Source organism: Marmota monax, unplaced genomic scaffold (assembly GCF_021218885.2).
Source record: "Marmota monax isolate L192 unplaced genomic scaffold, Marmota_monax_Labrador192_F-V1.1 WCK01_AAM20220418_F8-fsc00017, whole genome shotgun sequence".
NCBI classification, from domain to species: domain Eukaryota; kingdom Metazoa; phylum Chordata; class Mammalia; order Rodentia; family Sciuridae; genus Marmota; species Marmota monax.
In genome coordinates this window covers 7,479,700-7,494,624 of record NW_026695241.1, presented here as the reverse complement: position 1 = coordinate 7,494,624, position 14,925 = coordinate 7,479,700, and the positions used below count along the sequence as shown (strand labels likewise).

Genomic DNA, 14,925 nt, shown 5'->3' with positions numbered 1-14,925 from the left:
AGATGATAAACAAAATGGTAGAATTGTCAAAAGGTCTCCTTCATATGAGTTTAGCAACTCAGCACATTGCTGCTTCCCCTCGTGATTGTGTGACTGCCTGGGAGCTGTAGCTGTCTGCCCATATCCAGGGTCTATAAAGAGGATTGGACGGCATATTGCTAACCTGAGAAAAGATCAAATTTCAAAGCACAGTTTTTAAAAACTGATTAATTAATTTTATTTATATATGGCAGCAGAATGCATTACAATTTTTATTACACATATAGAGCACCATTTTTCATATCTCTGGTTGTATACATAGTATATTCACATCAATTCGTGTCTTCATATCTGTACTTTGGATAATAATGATCATCACATTCCACCATCATTAACTGTGGTGAGCCGTGTTTGTAGACCGTTGCCGCCATTAGAAGATGGCGCCGGTCTCCGTTGTGGATCTTGGTAAACAACTCCTTATTAGGAAGTATTGGCGCGCTGTCCCTCAATACCCTATGAGAAAACCCCACGTGGCAGCTTTGGATTGGACTTGAGTAAGCTTTATTAGGCTGTGTGTGGGGGCGTGAGGAAAGAAGCGCGCTTGAGAGAAAACTAGAGTTAAGGCCTGAATAAACCGCTGAAAGAAGAATCCTGTGTCGTGTCTTCCTTGCTGGCGAGGGGGTCGCGACAATTAACTACCTCATGCCCCTTCCCTTCCCCTCTAACCCCTCTGCCCTATCTAGAGTTCCTCTACTCCTCCCATCCTCCTGCTCCCTATCTCACTATGAATCAGCCTCCTTACATCAAAGAAAACATTCGACATTTGGTTTTTTGGGAATGGCTAACTTCACTTAGCATTATCTTCTCTAACTCCATCCATTTACCTGCAAATGCCATGATTTTATTCTCTTTTATTGTTGAGTAATATTCCATTGTGTATATATGCCACATTTTTTTAACCATTTATCTATTGAAGCACGTCTAGGTTAGTTCCACATTTTAGCTATTGTGAATTGTGCTTCTATAAACATTGATGTGGCTGTGTCCCTGTAGGATGCTGCTTTTAAGTCCTTTGGGTATAGACTGAGGAGAGGGATAGCTGGGTCAAATGGTGGTTCCATTCCCAGTTTTCCAAGGAATCTCTATACTGCTTTCCATATTGGCTGCACCAATTTGCAGTCCCACCAGCAATGTATGAGTGTACCTTTTTCCTCACATCCTCGCCAACACTTATTGTTGTTTGTATGCATAATAGCTGGCATTCTGACTGTAATGAGATGAAATCTTAGAATGGTTTTGATTTGCATTTCTATAATTGCTAGTGATGATGAACATTTTTTCATATATTTGTTGATTGATTGTACATCATGTTCTGAGAAGTGTCTCTTCAGGTCCTTGACCCATTTATTGATTGGGTTATTTTTTTTTTTGGTGTTTAGCTTTTTGATTTCTTTATATAACCTAGAGATTAGTTCAAAGCACAGTTTTACTGAATGTGTACCACTTTTGCATCACTGTAAAACTGAAAAATCTTAAGTCAAACAATCATAATGTGGTGACCACCTCTGATCACTCATATAATAAATACTAAATCCAAGACTCAGTAACAAGAATGTTCAATGGAGCACCATCATGGCAGAAAAACATAACAGCAAATGACCAGATTCCAACCTCAGGGCTGAATCAGGCCCAGGAAGACAAAGGCTCATTTAGTCCAAGAAGTGAACAGAACTACCTTTACTTCATTAAACCTGATGACCAGCCCACGGGTGGCCAGTGGGCTCCATGGGAGAAGGCACGTACACTCAATACTACTGTTCACATGAACCAAGGGCTGTGTTACTAAGTCTATTGGAATTGTCCCCAAAGTCATTTATGGCAGCTCTACTCGTTAATTTGATCTTATTATATAACTAAATATTATGCAAATTTATGCAAGATGAGTGCAGAGAGACTGTTTCTATGAAAACCATGTTATGTTGCCAGGAAGGACTTCCTTAAGTGGAAAGGCCCTAAAGAATCGCTGTGGAAGGAGATGTAGGTGAGGCAACTCCAAACGTATGGGAACATTTATGAGGTTTTGCACCAGGATTGTTTGGCTGGATCATTAAGTTCTCATTCCACATTAAAGACACAGAAACTGGAGACAAAGGTGATGCCATTATGGGTCATCTTTGGGTAAGACAAAGGGTTGGAACTACAGCTGTTGCAATCTGTAAAAAAAAGTGCCCTTGGGGCTGGGGTTGTGGCTCAATGGTAGTGCGCTTGCCTGGCATGCATGAGGCACTGGGTTTGATTCTCAGCACCACATACAAATAAATAAAAAAATGAAGTTCTATCAACAACTTTAAAATATATATAAAAAGTGCCCTGCTCTGTGCAAACATGGGTGAATGAATATACATGTATATGTATTTGTACAAACTAAAATGCCCGAGGCATGTGTGTTAGATTTTCTAGGACTCTACACTCTCATTAATTTTCTATAATGAAGCAGCTGCTGAGCCATTGAGAGGGAGAAGGATATACATCCATAGAAAGCAATACTCTCCAGCTGTCCAAAAGGAAAATGTAGAAGAATATTTTTGACATGAATAAGGTCATCATGATATGTTGTTACATGAAAAAAATCATGCTAAAATATGCACAGTGTAATCCCACTTACACACACAAAAAATACATGTGTCACAATAAGACATTTTTAAAAAATCTGACTTGTAGAAATATAAGCAACATTTTTTTCTTTGTGTCTTTCATATTTTCTCATGTGTCCACAATAAGTATTTTGTGGGAAAAAAAGAAAATTACAATCAATGTGCATGTTTGCTTCAAAAAATATACATGTGCACCCAGAGACTCAAGAGGATGTGATTGCCTGTGTCAGAATTCCTCTTTTAATCAGTGCTATGGTTTGAATGCTTGTATCCCAGAATTCAGTGTTGGAAACTGAATTCCCAAAGTCATATATTAGTGATATTTAGAGGTAGGGCCTTTGGCAGGTAATTAGAATTAGATAAGGTCATAAGGTTGGGGTGACCAGGATGACTTTAGTGGCTTTATAAGAAGAGGAAGAGAGACCTGAACTAGCATGCTTGCTGTGTCTCACCACCTGATGCCCTATGCTATGCTATGGTACAGAAAGAGGGCCCTCACCAAATGCCACGCAGATCATAGCATCATGTTCTTGAACTTCCCAGCCTACAGAACAGTGGGCCAACCAAAATTCTATTCTACTAAATAATCCAGTCTCAGCTATTTTGTTACAGCAACAGAAAACAGGCAAAGACAATCAGGACACAAGTTATATTGGATTACTGGTCCACTCGACTCTAGCAGGACCTCATTTTAACTGATTACATTTGCATCAATCCTGTTTCCAAATAAAGTCACATTCTGAGATACTGGGGGTTAGGACTTCAATACGTGAACATTTGGGGGGTATGGTAGAATTCATAACAGCCAAGGACTCTCCTCTTGCCAAACACACAGTGGAGTCCTAGCCAGACTCAGCTCACTGTGCCTGTGATGCAGCCATCTCTGCCTCTGTCTATAGGGCCAGTCTGCTTCTTTGGCTTTATTCAGAAAGGCTGCCTTAATGCCTCCCACAGACTGCTTCATGGAGCAAAACAGAGGAAGAAGTTGCCCAGAAGCTGTTCTCATGGATGCCACGTCCCCTGTGTTCATGGGCCTTGGTCTCCTAATGGGGTGAGCCTTTTAGTGGCTCAAAGAGTTTTCAAGGGAAGCACCCTGCACAAACACAGGGGAAGCTCACCTTCCAGCCCTGACTCAGGAAGGCAGTTCCTCGTGTTCTTCTGGCTCTTTGGGCCTGGGTCCCTCCAGCCTCCTAGGTGGCCTGCTGTGCATCTCCTCAGCCTCCCTCTCCTCCCACAGATTGGTCACAGTCTGTTTGCTTGTCTGTACAAATCTGAGGGTCTGATGGGGGGTCAGATGTCACTTCTGTTACAGTTCATTCTCTTGTCTCTACATGGCTGTCACCTCTGGGGTTGCCAGGAGGATGATCACAGTGACACATGATCTGAGCCAGGAAGCAACCCCAGCAGCTGCTTGTTCCTCCTTCTAAGGACATCTGCCCTGAGAGCCGCCACTGGGAGCCTGCTCCCTTCCTGGGGCAAAGCTTTGTGTCTCTACATCAAGTTGGCAGGAGGCAAATATAGGGAAGATGTTTGTGCAGCTGCCTAGTTTTAACATACCCAGTTCTACCAAGCAAATAGAAGCAAGCTTACATTCAGCAACAAGCAAAATCTTCTGTTGTGAGAACTGCCCCAGGGAGGCCATCAGCATTGTCATTTAGGTGGCTGTCTTCAGAATTCCTTCCATGCATTGGTGGCTCTCAGCCCCCTAAACTCTCCCCCTCCATGAAGGCAGCCTCATGTTAATACAACAAGGTGGAGAGGCCAAGGGGAGGCCAGCACATTGGGGCAGTTGTCCCAAGACCTGCACCCAGGTCAGGCTAAATGACTGAAACCAGCTCTGTCCACAGCAGCAACCACCTGCCTCTCTCCATTTTTAGAGTTTGAGGTTGGAGAAGCCAGGGAAGAGAATTCTATCGTTTTACTGAGGTATGACATATACTCAGTAAAGGACATGAATCTTACGTAGATTCTGACTTCTACCACCATCTAATCTTTTTGCCTCTTCCTGAACCTCATATCAATACGACCATAGAGCATATTGCCTTTCATGGCTGGCTTCTGCCCATTGTTAATTAACCTGTGACATCCATCATGATGCTGCATGGAGCATCGGTTCATTGCTTCTTCACTGCTCCGCAGAATCGAGAATTTCTCTAGTAAGGACCATCAGGATGCTGGGTCTGAGAAACACCCTCAGTCCACCCCTACTTGCATGACTGTGGAGAGGAAAGTGCTCTCCTTTTTTGACAGCTGTTCAAAGCTTGAGCTGGGCTGTGGAGCAGGGGAGAAGGAACCCCATCTAGGCATCTAAATTTAAGAGACTAGCTGGTGGACAGGCCAAGTGGATCACAGCCTCCCAACAGCAGATGAAGCAACTATAGGTAGAATCTTGTCAATACAACAAGGTGGAGAGGCCAAGGGGAGGCCAGCAAACTGTAGCAGTTGTCCCAAGACATGCACTTTGCAGAGTCTCCCTCTCTGGAGGCAAAGACCCAGGGAGACTATCCTCTTGAACAACACGGTGACTCTGGGGCATGGCTTACTCAATTGGTACGAAAGTCTAATTCATACATAAGGCTGTGTGTACTCCATTACCAGTGTCAGTCACCCTCCCTGATCACAATAACCAAAGAGTGGACTGCTCCTCTTCAGTTCTCTCTTCCCCCTTAAGTTTCCTTTTGCTTTTTTTTTCTGACTTCTCCTTTAGGATCATTTTTGTTTCTGTGCATTTAAGACAATTTGACTTTTCTGTAAATGATTAAAATATCCCAGAAGTTCATTAAATGAGATTATTTTGATCTTGAACCTTGTGTCCCTGGAATTTTCCTATCCATGGTAAGCACCCCATCTATATAAATCCCCCTTTTCTCTGCCTTGTTGATCAAGAATTAAAATAGACCTGATTATGGGCGGGTGTTGTAGCTCAGTGGTAGAGTACTTGCCTAGAATGTGTGAGGCCCTGGGTTTGATCCTCAGCACCACATAAAGATAAAAAAATAAAATAAAGGTATTGTATCCATCTATAGCTACAAAAAATATTTTTAATAGACCTAATGACCAGTAGCACATCCCTATGGGAACAGCACTATGGCCAGGTGATGATCATGTGATAGCCAGAAGATTTACTGACAAACAAATTGGTTCATATTTTTATATTGGGATGAAAAGGAAAAGAGATTCTTTGAAAGTTCAATGATGTTATGCAAAGAAGCGTAGACTTTCATATACTCTCGACTGAACCACGGGTCTCTTCTGAGTAGATTATTCTCTTTTGTCTTAAGACTAAAAAGTAAATCAGGGAAATAAGAGTCAAGAAGTTAAGGAGAGGTGGAAGTGGACAACCTCCTTCCAGTCATATCAAATGAATCAACTCTATTGATCAACGGAGTATCACATGTCACAGCCAAATTGCTACCACATCCATGGGATTCACTAATTCATTTAGCATTTATTGAGAATGTACCACACAGTAGGCTCTGGAAATTGAGTGACTCTTGTCTTTAAGAGTAGACACCAAATCAGAATCAGCAATACAAGAGGTTTATTAGGAAGATTTCTATGAGGGAAAGGAGCCAGAGAGAAAGTAGAAGAGCAACACATCTGCACCCAGGTGAAACACATCTGATCCCAGAGAGAAGTGTGTCTTACTACCTTTGTGTCACTGGGAGCAAAACATCCAACAAGAACAACTTAGAGAAGGAAAAAGTTTATTTTGGCTCATGGTTTCAAAGGTTTAGTCCACAGTCAGTTGACCTCATACCTCTCTAGACCTAAGTGAAGGAGAACATCATGGCAGAAGAAAACAGCTCAGGACATGACAACCAGGAAGCAGGGGCAGGGGTACAAGGGCTCACAGGGAAGATGCACCCTTCCAGGGGACGCCCTCACTAACCCACCTCTCCTCCAGCCACCCGCTACCTGACGCCCGTTGGTCTGCTCAAACCCTGATGGACTTATTAGGTTACAGCTCTCATAATCCGATTATTTTACCTCTGAATATTCCTGCATTAACAGGAAATTTGGATACCTCATATCCAAACCATAACAGAAGTGTGGGGGCTAATGTTATGAGTCAACTGGACTAAGCCACAATGTCCACATATTTCGTCAAACATTATTTTAGATGTTTCTGTGAAGGTATTTTAGATGAAATCATCATTTAAATTAGTAGATCGATTAGATTCCTCACGATAAGGCAGATAAAACCCAGGCAACCAGTTGAAAACATTAATAGAACAAAGACCCAAGCAAGAAAGAATTTTGTCAGTAGGTGGCCCTTGGATTCAGACTGCAAGTTTGCCCTGCATCTCCAACCAGCTGGCTACCTTGAAGATTTTGGGCTTCTACCTTCAGATCCTATGAACCAGTTCCCTAAAATAAGTGTCTTACATTTTTTCTTTCTCATCTGTGTATGTGTGTGTGTGTGTGTGTGTATGTAGATACATATAGATACATACACACATCTGTATACATATGTATGTATGCACTTATATACATATATATGTATACACACATTTATATGCATATATATGTATACACATATATATGTATACACACACACACATCTTGTTGGTTCTGCTTCTCTAAAGAACCCCAACATAGGAAGGAAGGAAGGATGGAAGTTTGGTTGTATGGGAACATCTTAGACTCAAGTGAAGTGTGTTAGTCAGGTTCTAGTTACTATAACAAAATACCTGACATAATTAACTTATAAAGAGAAAAAGATTATTTTGGCTCACAGCTTTGGAGGCTCCAGTCCATGATCAATTGGCCTCATTGCTTTGGGCATGTGGCAAGGCAGCACATCATGGTGGGAGCATGTGGCAGAGCAAAGCTACCCAACTCATCAACCAGGAGGCTGATGGAGAAGAAGGAACTGAGGACTTGCAATCCCTTTTGAAGGCATGTCGCCAATGACCTAAGGAGCTCCCAGAATGTCCTACTTCCTAAAAGTTCTATCGAACCTCCAAAGAGCACCACCCTGGGAACCAAGTCTTTAATACAAGAGCCTTTGGGGAATCTTCAACATCCAATCTATAGCAGGTGGTTCCAAGAGAGTTTGGTAAGGTCATGGGGAATTCTCAAGCCAAAGACACGCGGAAGAAGTCCTGCCTCTGCCAGGAACAGCCCTGTCTTAGCATCCATGCCATACTCAGCCACTGGCTAAGCACAGCTTAGAAAGCATGGCCTTGGTCTGAACACAGTGATGGCCTTCTGAGCACAGCCCTGGACCTTGGTCAATTATGTTCCTCAGAGATTTGAGGGACAAATTATTATGGCTGTAACAGGTAATGGTCAAAACAGAACAAAATTCTTGTTGTCAAAGACCTTACATTCTAATAAAAGGACAATAATCACTAATAATGAAAGCATAGATTATATTTGTTAGGGATTTAGGCTAAAGAGAAAACTAAGAGAGATAAGTGTTGGGAGTGGATTATTTGAGAATTGCTTATGTCAAAATGAACCCCAATATTATGTATAACTGTAATGCACTAATAAAAACATAAAAAATGACAACCTTAGTAAACATCTAACTTCAAAATGTCTTGCACATGGTGGATACTAGCTCATTTAAATTTTTCATATATAATCAATTAGGGATCAATTTATTAGAGGACGTTCTTTGAGCTCCTATCTATCTGTGTCAGGAACTGGGCTGCTTTGACTATTCACTCATACCCTTTATTATGTTCTCTGCACCCACATTGATCACCTGCACCTCCCTGTAGTTATGGCTACTTCCTTGCTCTTGGTTATCCTGAACTGTTGGCCATTACACTGTCACATTCACTGTGCTTTGTTAGGACTACTACCTTTCTATGGCCTGGTCTTGTGGCAACAACTAGATGTGCCCTAAATTTCCTAGGATGACCCCAATTTCAGATATTCCCTCCACTGTCTAATTGTCAGACCTCATATTCTAGTTTGTTTGGTTAGCAAATATGGACACCATTGTTTTATCTCTTTCTGGTCCTACGTAGTTCATGATGGGAGAATTGAGCCCCATGAAGTTCTATCATTTGTTCTTTTTTTTCTTTTTATGGATTTTGTTTCAAACTGTACAATAGCCAATTGAAAACCCCCTTTTCTAGTTACAGTCTAATTAAGTCTATTAAAAGGATTTGTTCAATCAGTACACTTTCAAATATTTTGATTTTGATATGTAAAATATTTTTAAATTAAAAGTGAAAATTTTTAAATGAAAAACTACCATATTATGGTCACAAAATTTTTGAAAAATATTGGTGTGAGGAAAAACAAGTCACCCAAATCCCAAAATACAGAGACAGCCAATGTAATATGCTGTCATTCTTCTTTCTTTCACATTAGTAAAACAAATTTGGTTATGATACCCATTGGCTCCCATCCTCCCTCTAGCCAGTATTTTCAACCTTGTGAAAATGTGCCCTTCCTGTTAGCCTATTTAAATTTTGGACTCATATCATTATGATGGGGTTTTACTGTACGTACACATTTTATCTAAACAGTATCAAAACAATGTGGCCCATCCTGTGGTCATTACTTAGTGGGAGCTCTGATGACATGGAAGGGACTATCATTTGTTCTTATGTACTTATTCTATTTAACTGTACCCTTCCTATGTTTGCAAATAAATCTTAGATGGCTTCAAGGGTAAGTGCAAAATAGAGTGAATCAGAAAAGAAACTATAAACTGCATCAGGTATTTTAAGCAGAGGGTTGTTCCACAGGGAATTATATCAGTGTTGGAAAACTGGAAGAACAAAAAAAGGGGCAGAGAGATAAACCACAGACACTAACCAAAGGAAACATGTCTCACTGCAGTCATCTGTGTCATGAGGTTCTTACCTGGACCGTTGAATCTATGAAAAGTCTTTAGTTTTAGGCACTGAGTTACACAGAGACTGATTCTTATGGAATTTCTCATAGAACCATGGAGTTTCAATAGGAACAGTCCCAATGCAAGAGTCCAAATTCATATAAAATTTGAGTTTTCACAAACTTACTTCCAAAGCTATTTGATAATCATGATAAACAGGCAACTTTGGGGAATTTCAGTTTACTAAATGGTTCCCTTGGAGCAGTGACACAGAAGATGGTATCTAAGCAGGGGCCAAGATACAAGCACCAATCTGATCCTTGGGATCAAAGGTTTTTAATGTGACCCAGGTGCTGTTGGTTTCTAGAAGCCTCTCCTGGCAATATTGTGGCATTATTTCCTGGCATCTCATAGAGAAGGCTTTTTAGTCTATGAAAATTGTTTTCACAAATATAACCCATCTCCATACAGACAGGCCATTTGAGAAGCCCAGGGAGTTGGATGATTTTATGGATTGATGGAGAAATGTCATATGACAAAATTCAATACCTATGAATAAAAATTCTTAGCAAAATAGGAATAAAGTGTGAGATGGGTTAAATTATATCTTGTAGAACATTTATATAGGTTCTAATCCCACACCTAGGAATAGGCCTTTTTTTCAGTAATGGCAATATTATGATGGGATTACCTCAGATGGGGTCATAATGGAGTAGGGCAAGCTGTTGTTTCAGTGGGACTTGTAACCTTATAAGGAGAGGAGGGGGTGCTGCTGGTTTATGGGACTTGTAACTGAAAGGTTAATAATCTTGAGAACTGTTTGCTAATCTTGTTCCCAGAATGTGCTGTCCCCAACTGCCAAACTGCAGAATGTATCCCCTCACCCGGTTGCAGGCAAACTGCCCACTCGCCCTGACCTGTCAATGAACTTCCCTCCCTGCCCTCTCCAAGGAAAGTATATAAGCTCTGCTTAAGCTGTTCTCAGGGCTCTTTTCTCTATTCAAGTGAGCTCTGAGCCCCAGCATGCTGGACCCCAATAAACCCTTTGCTGTTGCATGAGACAGTCTCTTGGTGGTCTCTTCCTCCGACGCTCGCCTGACCTTTACAGTAACCTTATAAGGAGAGGAGGGCAGGCTGCTGGTTCAGTGGGACTTGTGACCGTATTAAAGTCAACATCCCTTCCACTTGCATGATGATAAGTGATTCTCTTTGTCACTGTTCTTTTATAGTCTCTAGAATACCGTGTGAGTGATGCAACCAAGAATCAAAGGTCAAGCAAGGATACGGGCCTATCATGCTTAGGACAAAAGATTTTCTTCTGTCCCCTGCCTAATTCCTAATTTAAAATGCCAGCACGGAAAACTGCATGTCTATATGTAGAAGAATGAAATTAGGTGTCTATGTTTCCTTCTGAACAAAAGTAAAATCAAAAAGGATTAAACACTTGGGAATTAGACCAAAACCCTTGCAAAAGCCAGAAGAAAACAATCTTATAGACGCAGATGACAACCAACTTCCTCAACAACACCCTTTAAAGCTCAAGAAATAAAACCAAGGATTAATAAGTGGGCATTACCTTTAACATGAGCCAGAGAAACAACTTGGTGTGAAGCTCTAGCACCATAGCTTCAGGACCAGAAAATGCTCTTCTTGTACATCTCTACCCATTCCCTTCAGTTACTGCTGTCACAACATAACACGTATGCATGGTGTATAGGACTATATGGAGAAATCATGATGAATCTTTAAGCCTCCCTCTCAGCCCCACAGATGTTACTACTGTGTTCTAAGGTGTCTTAGGGAACAGTGCCTTTTGTTGCATCATCACCATGTGAGTGAGGTGCTACCATCCTTTTGAAACCAGTTATTCCAAGTTGAAAGAAAAAGGAATTGAATACCTTTAGTGTAGATGTGTTGTGGTCTTTCAAAAAGAAGATGGGAAATGTGGCCTCTGGCAAGAAGGCCATGTGTTCTGTCAAACCTTATATAGGAGTCAAACAAGCTTTACACTAAAAGAGAGATGGGAAGAATGGGTACTGGGATACAGTAGTCTGCACAAGAGCTAAAGGGTTCTCAGCACGTAATTATATTGTTGTTAAACTAAAATAGTAAATACCAGCTTTTGCACTGGTTCATTTAAATGACTGCAACATAAAGATGGCTTAGTAATTTTATAAACATCCTGGAAGCATTCTTGGTACAAATTGCCATGGGTAAAAAGTATAAAGAAGACCAGGATGGTCTTGCAGACCCTGCCAGGGAGCTGCCAAAGTGCCATGATGCTGGGTGCCAGGTTTCTGCCTTGGACCCCCTCCACTCTCTGGTGGGGAAGCCCAAACCAGCAGGGGCCCAGGCCATGGGGATAAGTTCTCCATGACATAGGGTCTGGAGGTGCCAGGAACCAGGAGACAGACAGGGAGGTGAGGGCTGTGCTGTCCCTATGTGCAGAAGCACGACATGGCCCACACACTTGCATCAGAATTTCCTTATCCTTGGGCTGCCATGCAAACCTTCCCAAGTTCCTCTGCCACAGGAAGGGGTGTTGCCAATCTGGGATCCCTGCTCCTGGTAGCTGTACTGTGGCTCCCTCAGCCAGGGGTCACCCCACCCATTCCCAGGGCTCTCCCACTCATATCCACTGGCAGCCAGCATGCTCACTGCTGGGATTACTGGATTTTTTTCTAACTTTATAAGAAACTACCAAACTGATTCCAAATGGATTGCTCCATTAAACATCTCCACTAACCACCTAGAGAGAGTTCAAAATTAAAATTGAAATTTCTAGACACTTGAAATTGCCAGGTGTTTTTCTAAATACCTGGTGGTATTCTGTTATGATTTTAATATTAATGAACATCTTTTGATGTACATATTTGCCATATTTGCCATCTTTTGATGTACAGATTTGCCAAGTTTTCCCCATTTTATTTTTCTCATTGAGTTATGAAAGTTCTTTACCATTTTTAAGTTCTTTATGATGGAACATATTGTGCACTGCTCTGTGGTAGATCCTTGTTTTTTATGTTCTAATTAGTTACAAATGACACTAGATTGCATTTTGACACATCATACATAAATGGAGTATAACTTCTCATTCTTCTGGTTGTACATAATGGAGAGTTACACAGGTTGTGTAATCATATGCACGTAGGGTAATGAAGTCCAATTAATTCTACTATCATTCCAACTCCCATACTGCTTCCCTCCCCTTCACTCCTTTCTGCCCAATCTCTATTCTTCCCTAGCCACACCCCCCCATTGTGAATTAGCATATAAGGATTTCTTAATCATTTTAATTACACAATTTGTCTGAAGCAAATTTATTAAGAAACATCGCAGAAAAATGGGAGAAAGGACAGAAGAGAGCAGGGTAGGCGAAGCATCCCAGGGAGACAATCTGATGTCTTCTGCAGGTGGGGGCAGAGAAGGGTCCTGATGTCCTGGTGGAGGCAGAAGTGCTCTCAGCTGAAACCCGGGCACAGGAACCTGAGGCAGTCAGCACATCTTGCTCCTGCAGGTCTTCAGAGTCCACATAGCCAAGGGCCACATGAGGAGTGAGGCTCCACAGGGCACAGGTCCGCGGGCTGTGCCCTCCCCTTCATTGGAGCCACGCTGTGTATCTGGCAGGTCTCTGCACTTACATTGGAGCCACCTTATTGCTGACACGTGGAATGCAACAGCACAGTTGTAGCCCAGAGGAAGCAATCCTCCCCACCACCCGCTTTCAGAACTTTCTGCTGGCACAGGATTGCCCAGAGACGGTCTGGGAGGCTGAATCAGATGCGGGGGTCCTTGCAGGCGGAAAGCGGAAATGGATGGCAGGCTGGCTGGCAATTCTGATGTGCCTCTGCCCTGACACTTGGGCCTCCTCCTGCAACGGAGGCTCACAGGGCAAGGGCAAGGGGCGAAGGGGAGGCTCACTGGGACACCTCTTGGGGAGGAGCAGGGAGCTGGAAGGATCCACGGGGCCGGGGCGGGGGCGAGGGCGAGGCTTCACCCTGGGGGGCGCAGCGGTCCCCTGGAACACGCCCGCCCCCTGGCTTTTCTGGTGCTTCAGGATGAGGTAGGTGGCCATGGCTGCGTTGAACTTCCTCTTGGCCAGAGACACACAGGTCTTGTGCAGATCGTATCCCATATTGAACATGACGGTCAGTATTTCGGGGTCCGGGTGTCTGGGGAGGGCTTCCCCATAAACTCGGGGTACAGGCTGCTCCCCCTGCGCCAGCCAGGGGTGCTGAAGGATCTGCCTGGCCGTGGGCCGCTTGCGGGGGTCGCGGGTCAGGATCTGGCGGATGAGGATTTGCGCTGCCACAGAAACGCGGTGGGGGAGGCAGTAGGCGCCCTGCACCATCTGCCTCAGCATCTTCTTAGCCGTGGGCCCCGTGAAGGGGCACCGCCCTGTCAACATGAAGTACAGAATGAGCCCCAGGCTCCAGATGTCCACTGGGGAGCCCTCGTACGCTTGCCTCAGGATAATCGCGGGGGCAAAGTGGGAGAGGGTGCCCCAGAACTCGTGCAGTTTCTTCCCAGGCTGGACCGTGGTGCTGAAGCCGAAGTCGATCAGCTTGACCTGGCCTCTGGCGTCCAGCACAATGTTCTCTGGCTTCAGGTCCCGGTGCACGATGCCCCTGTCGTGGCAGTAGCCCACGGCGCTCACTGTCTGCCGGAAGAGCCTGCGCGCCTCCTTCTCCTGCAGGCCTCCCTCCGAGACGTGGTCCAGGAGCTGGCCCCCACCTCCGTGCTCCATCACCATGTAGATATTTTGGGGCGTCTCCACCACCTCAAACAACTGAATCACGTGGGGGTGCTTCAGGCTCCTCATCTTATCGGGCTCGGACAGGAACGGGAGGTTCTGCACTGTCTTGGGCAGGACCTTCACTGCCACCTCTGCTCCTGTGGGGCAATGGCGGGCTAGTTGGACCTGGCCGAACCCGCCACACCCGATGTCCCTCAGGACCTCGTACTGGTGGTCCCTCAGGACTGCCTCGTGGCAGGAGCTGGGCTCCTGCAACACTACACTAGTCTCACTACTCTGGCTATCCATCGTAAGCAGGAACACCACCAAGGATGCTAGCTTAAAAAAAAAAAAATAACAGACTAAAACAACAAATCCAAATCAAAAACACAAACAAGACAAAACAACAAACCCAAACCAAAGAACCAGTATCCAAAGACCACCACCAACAACCGCCAACCACCAACCACCAACCACCAAACACACTAACTAGCTGGGAGTCCGACAGGTCACCACCAAGAGCTTCCTGTACTTGTGGACAAAAACCCAGCCGTGGCCACTCTCTTACATACCTGCCCTTTGAAACTTGTTCACAATGGCTCCTTGTGACATCAGAGCAAGTCATCGCCCTGTCATGCCTGGCCATAACTCCCAGGGGTCATCTCCCTTTGGGGCCTCCAGAACTGCTTCCATTTGCAGACTGGGAACAAGGAAGGACTCCAGACCTTTCTTGCTTTAGTGGGTTCTGGAGACTG

The 14,925-nt window shown here is 43.8% G+C and overlaps 1 protein-coding gene across 1 annotated transcript; it reads right to left on the bottom strand.

The window, feature by feature from the left end:
- Window positions 1-13,159: 13,159 nt before the first annotated feature.
- On the bottom strand, window positions 13,160-14,479 carry LOC124090429 (sperm motility kinase 2A-like). Its single transcript, XM_046441121.1, has one exon. It carries the CDS (start codon window positions 14,477-14,479, stop codon window positions 13,160-13,162), a length of 1,320 nt encoding a protein of 439 aa, XP_046297077.1.
- Between the last annotated feature and the right edge of the window lie 446 nt (window positions 14,480-14,925).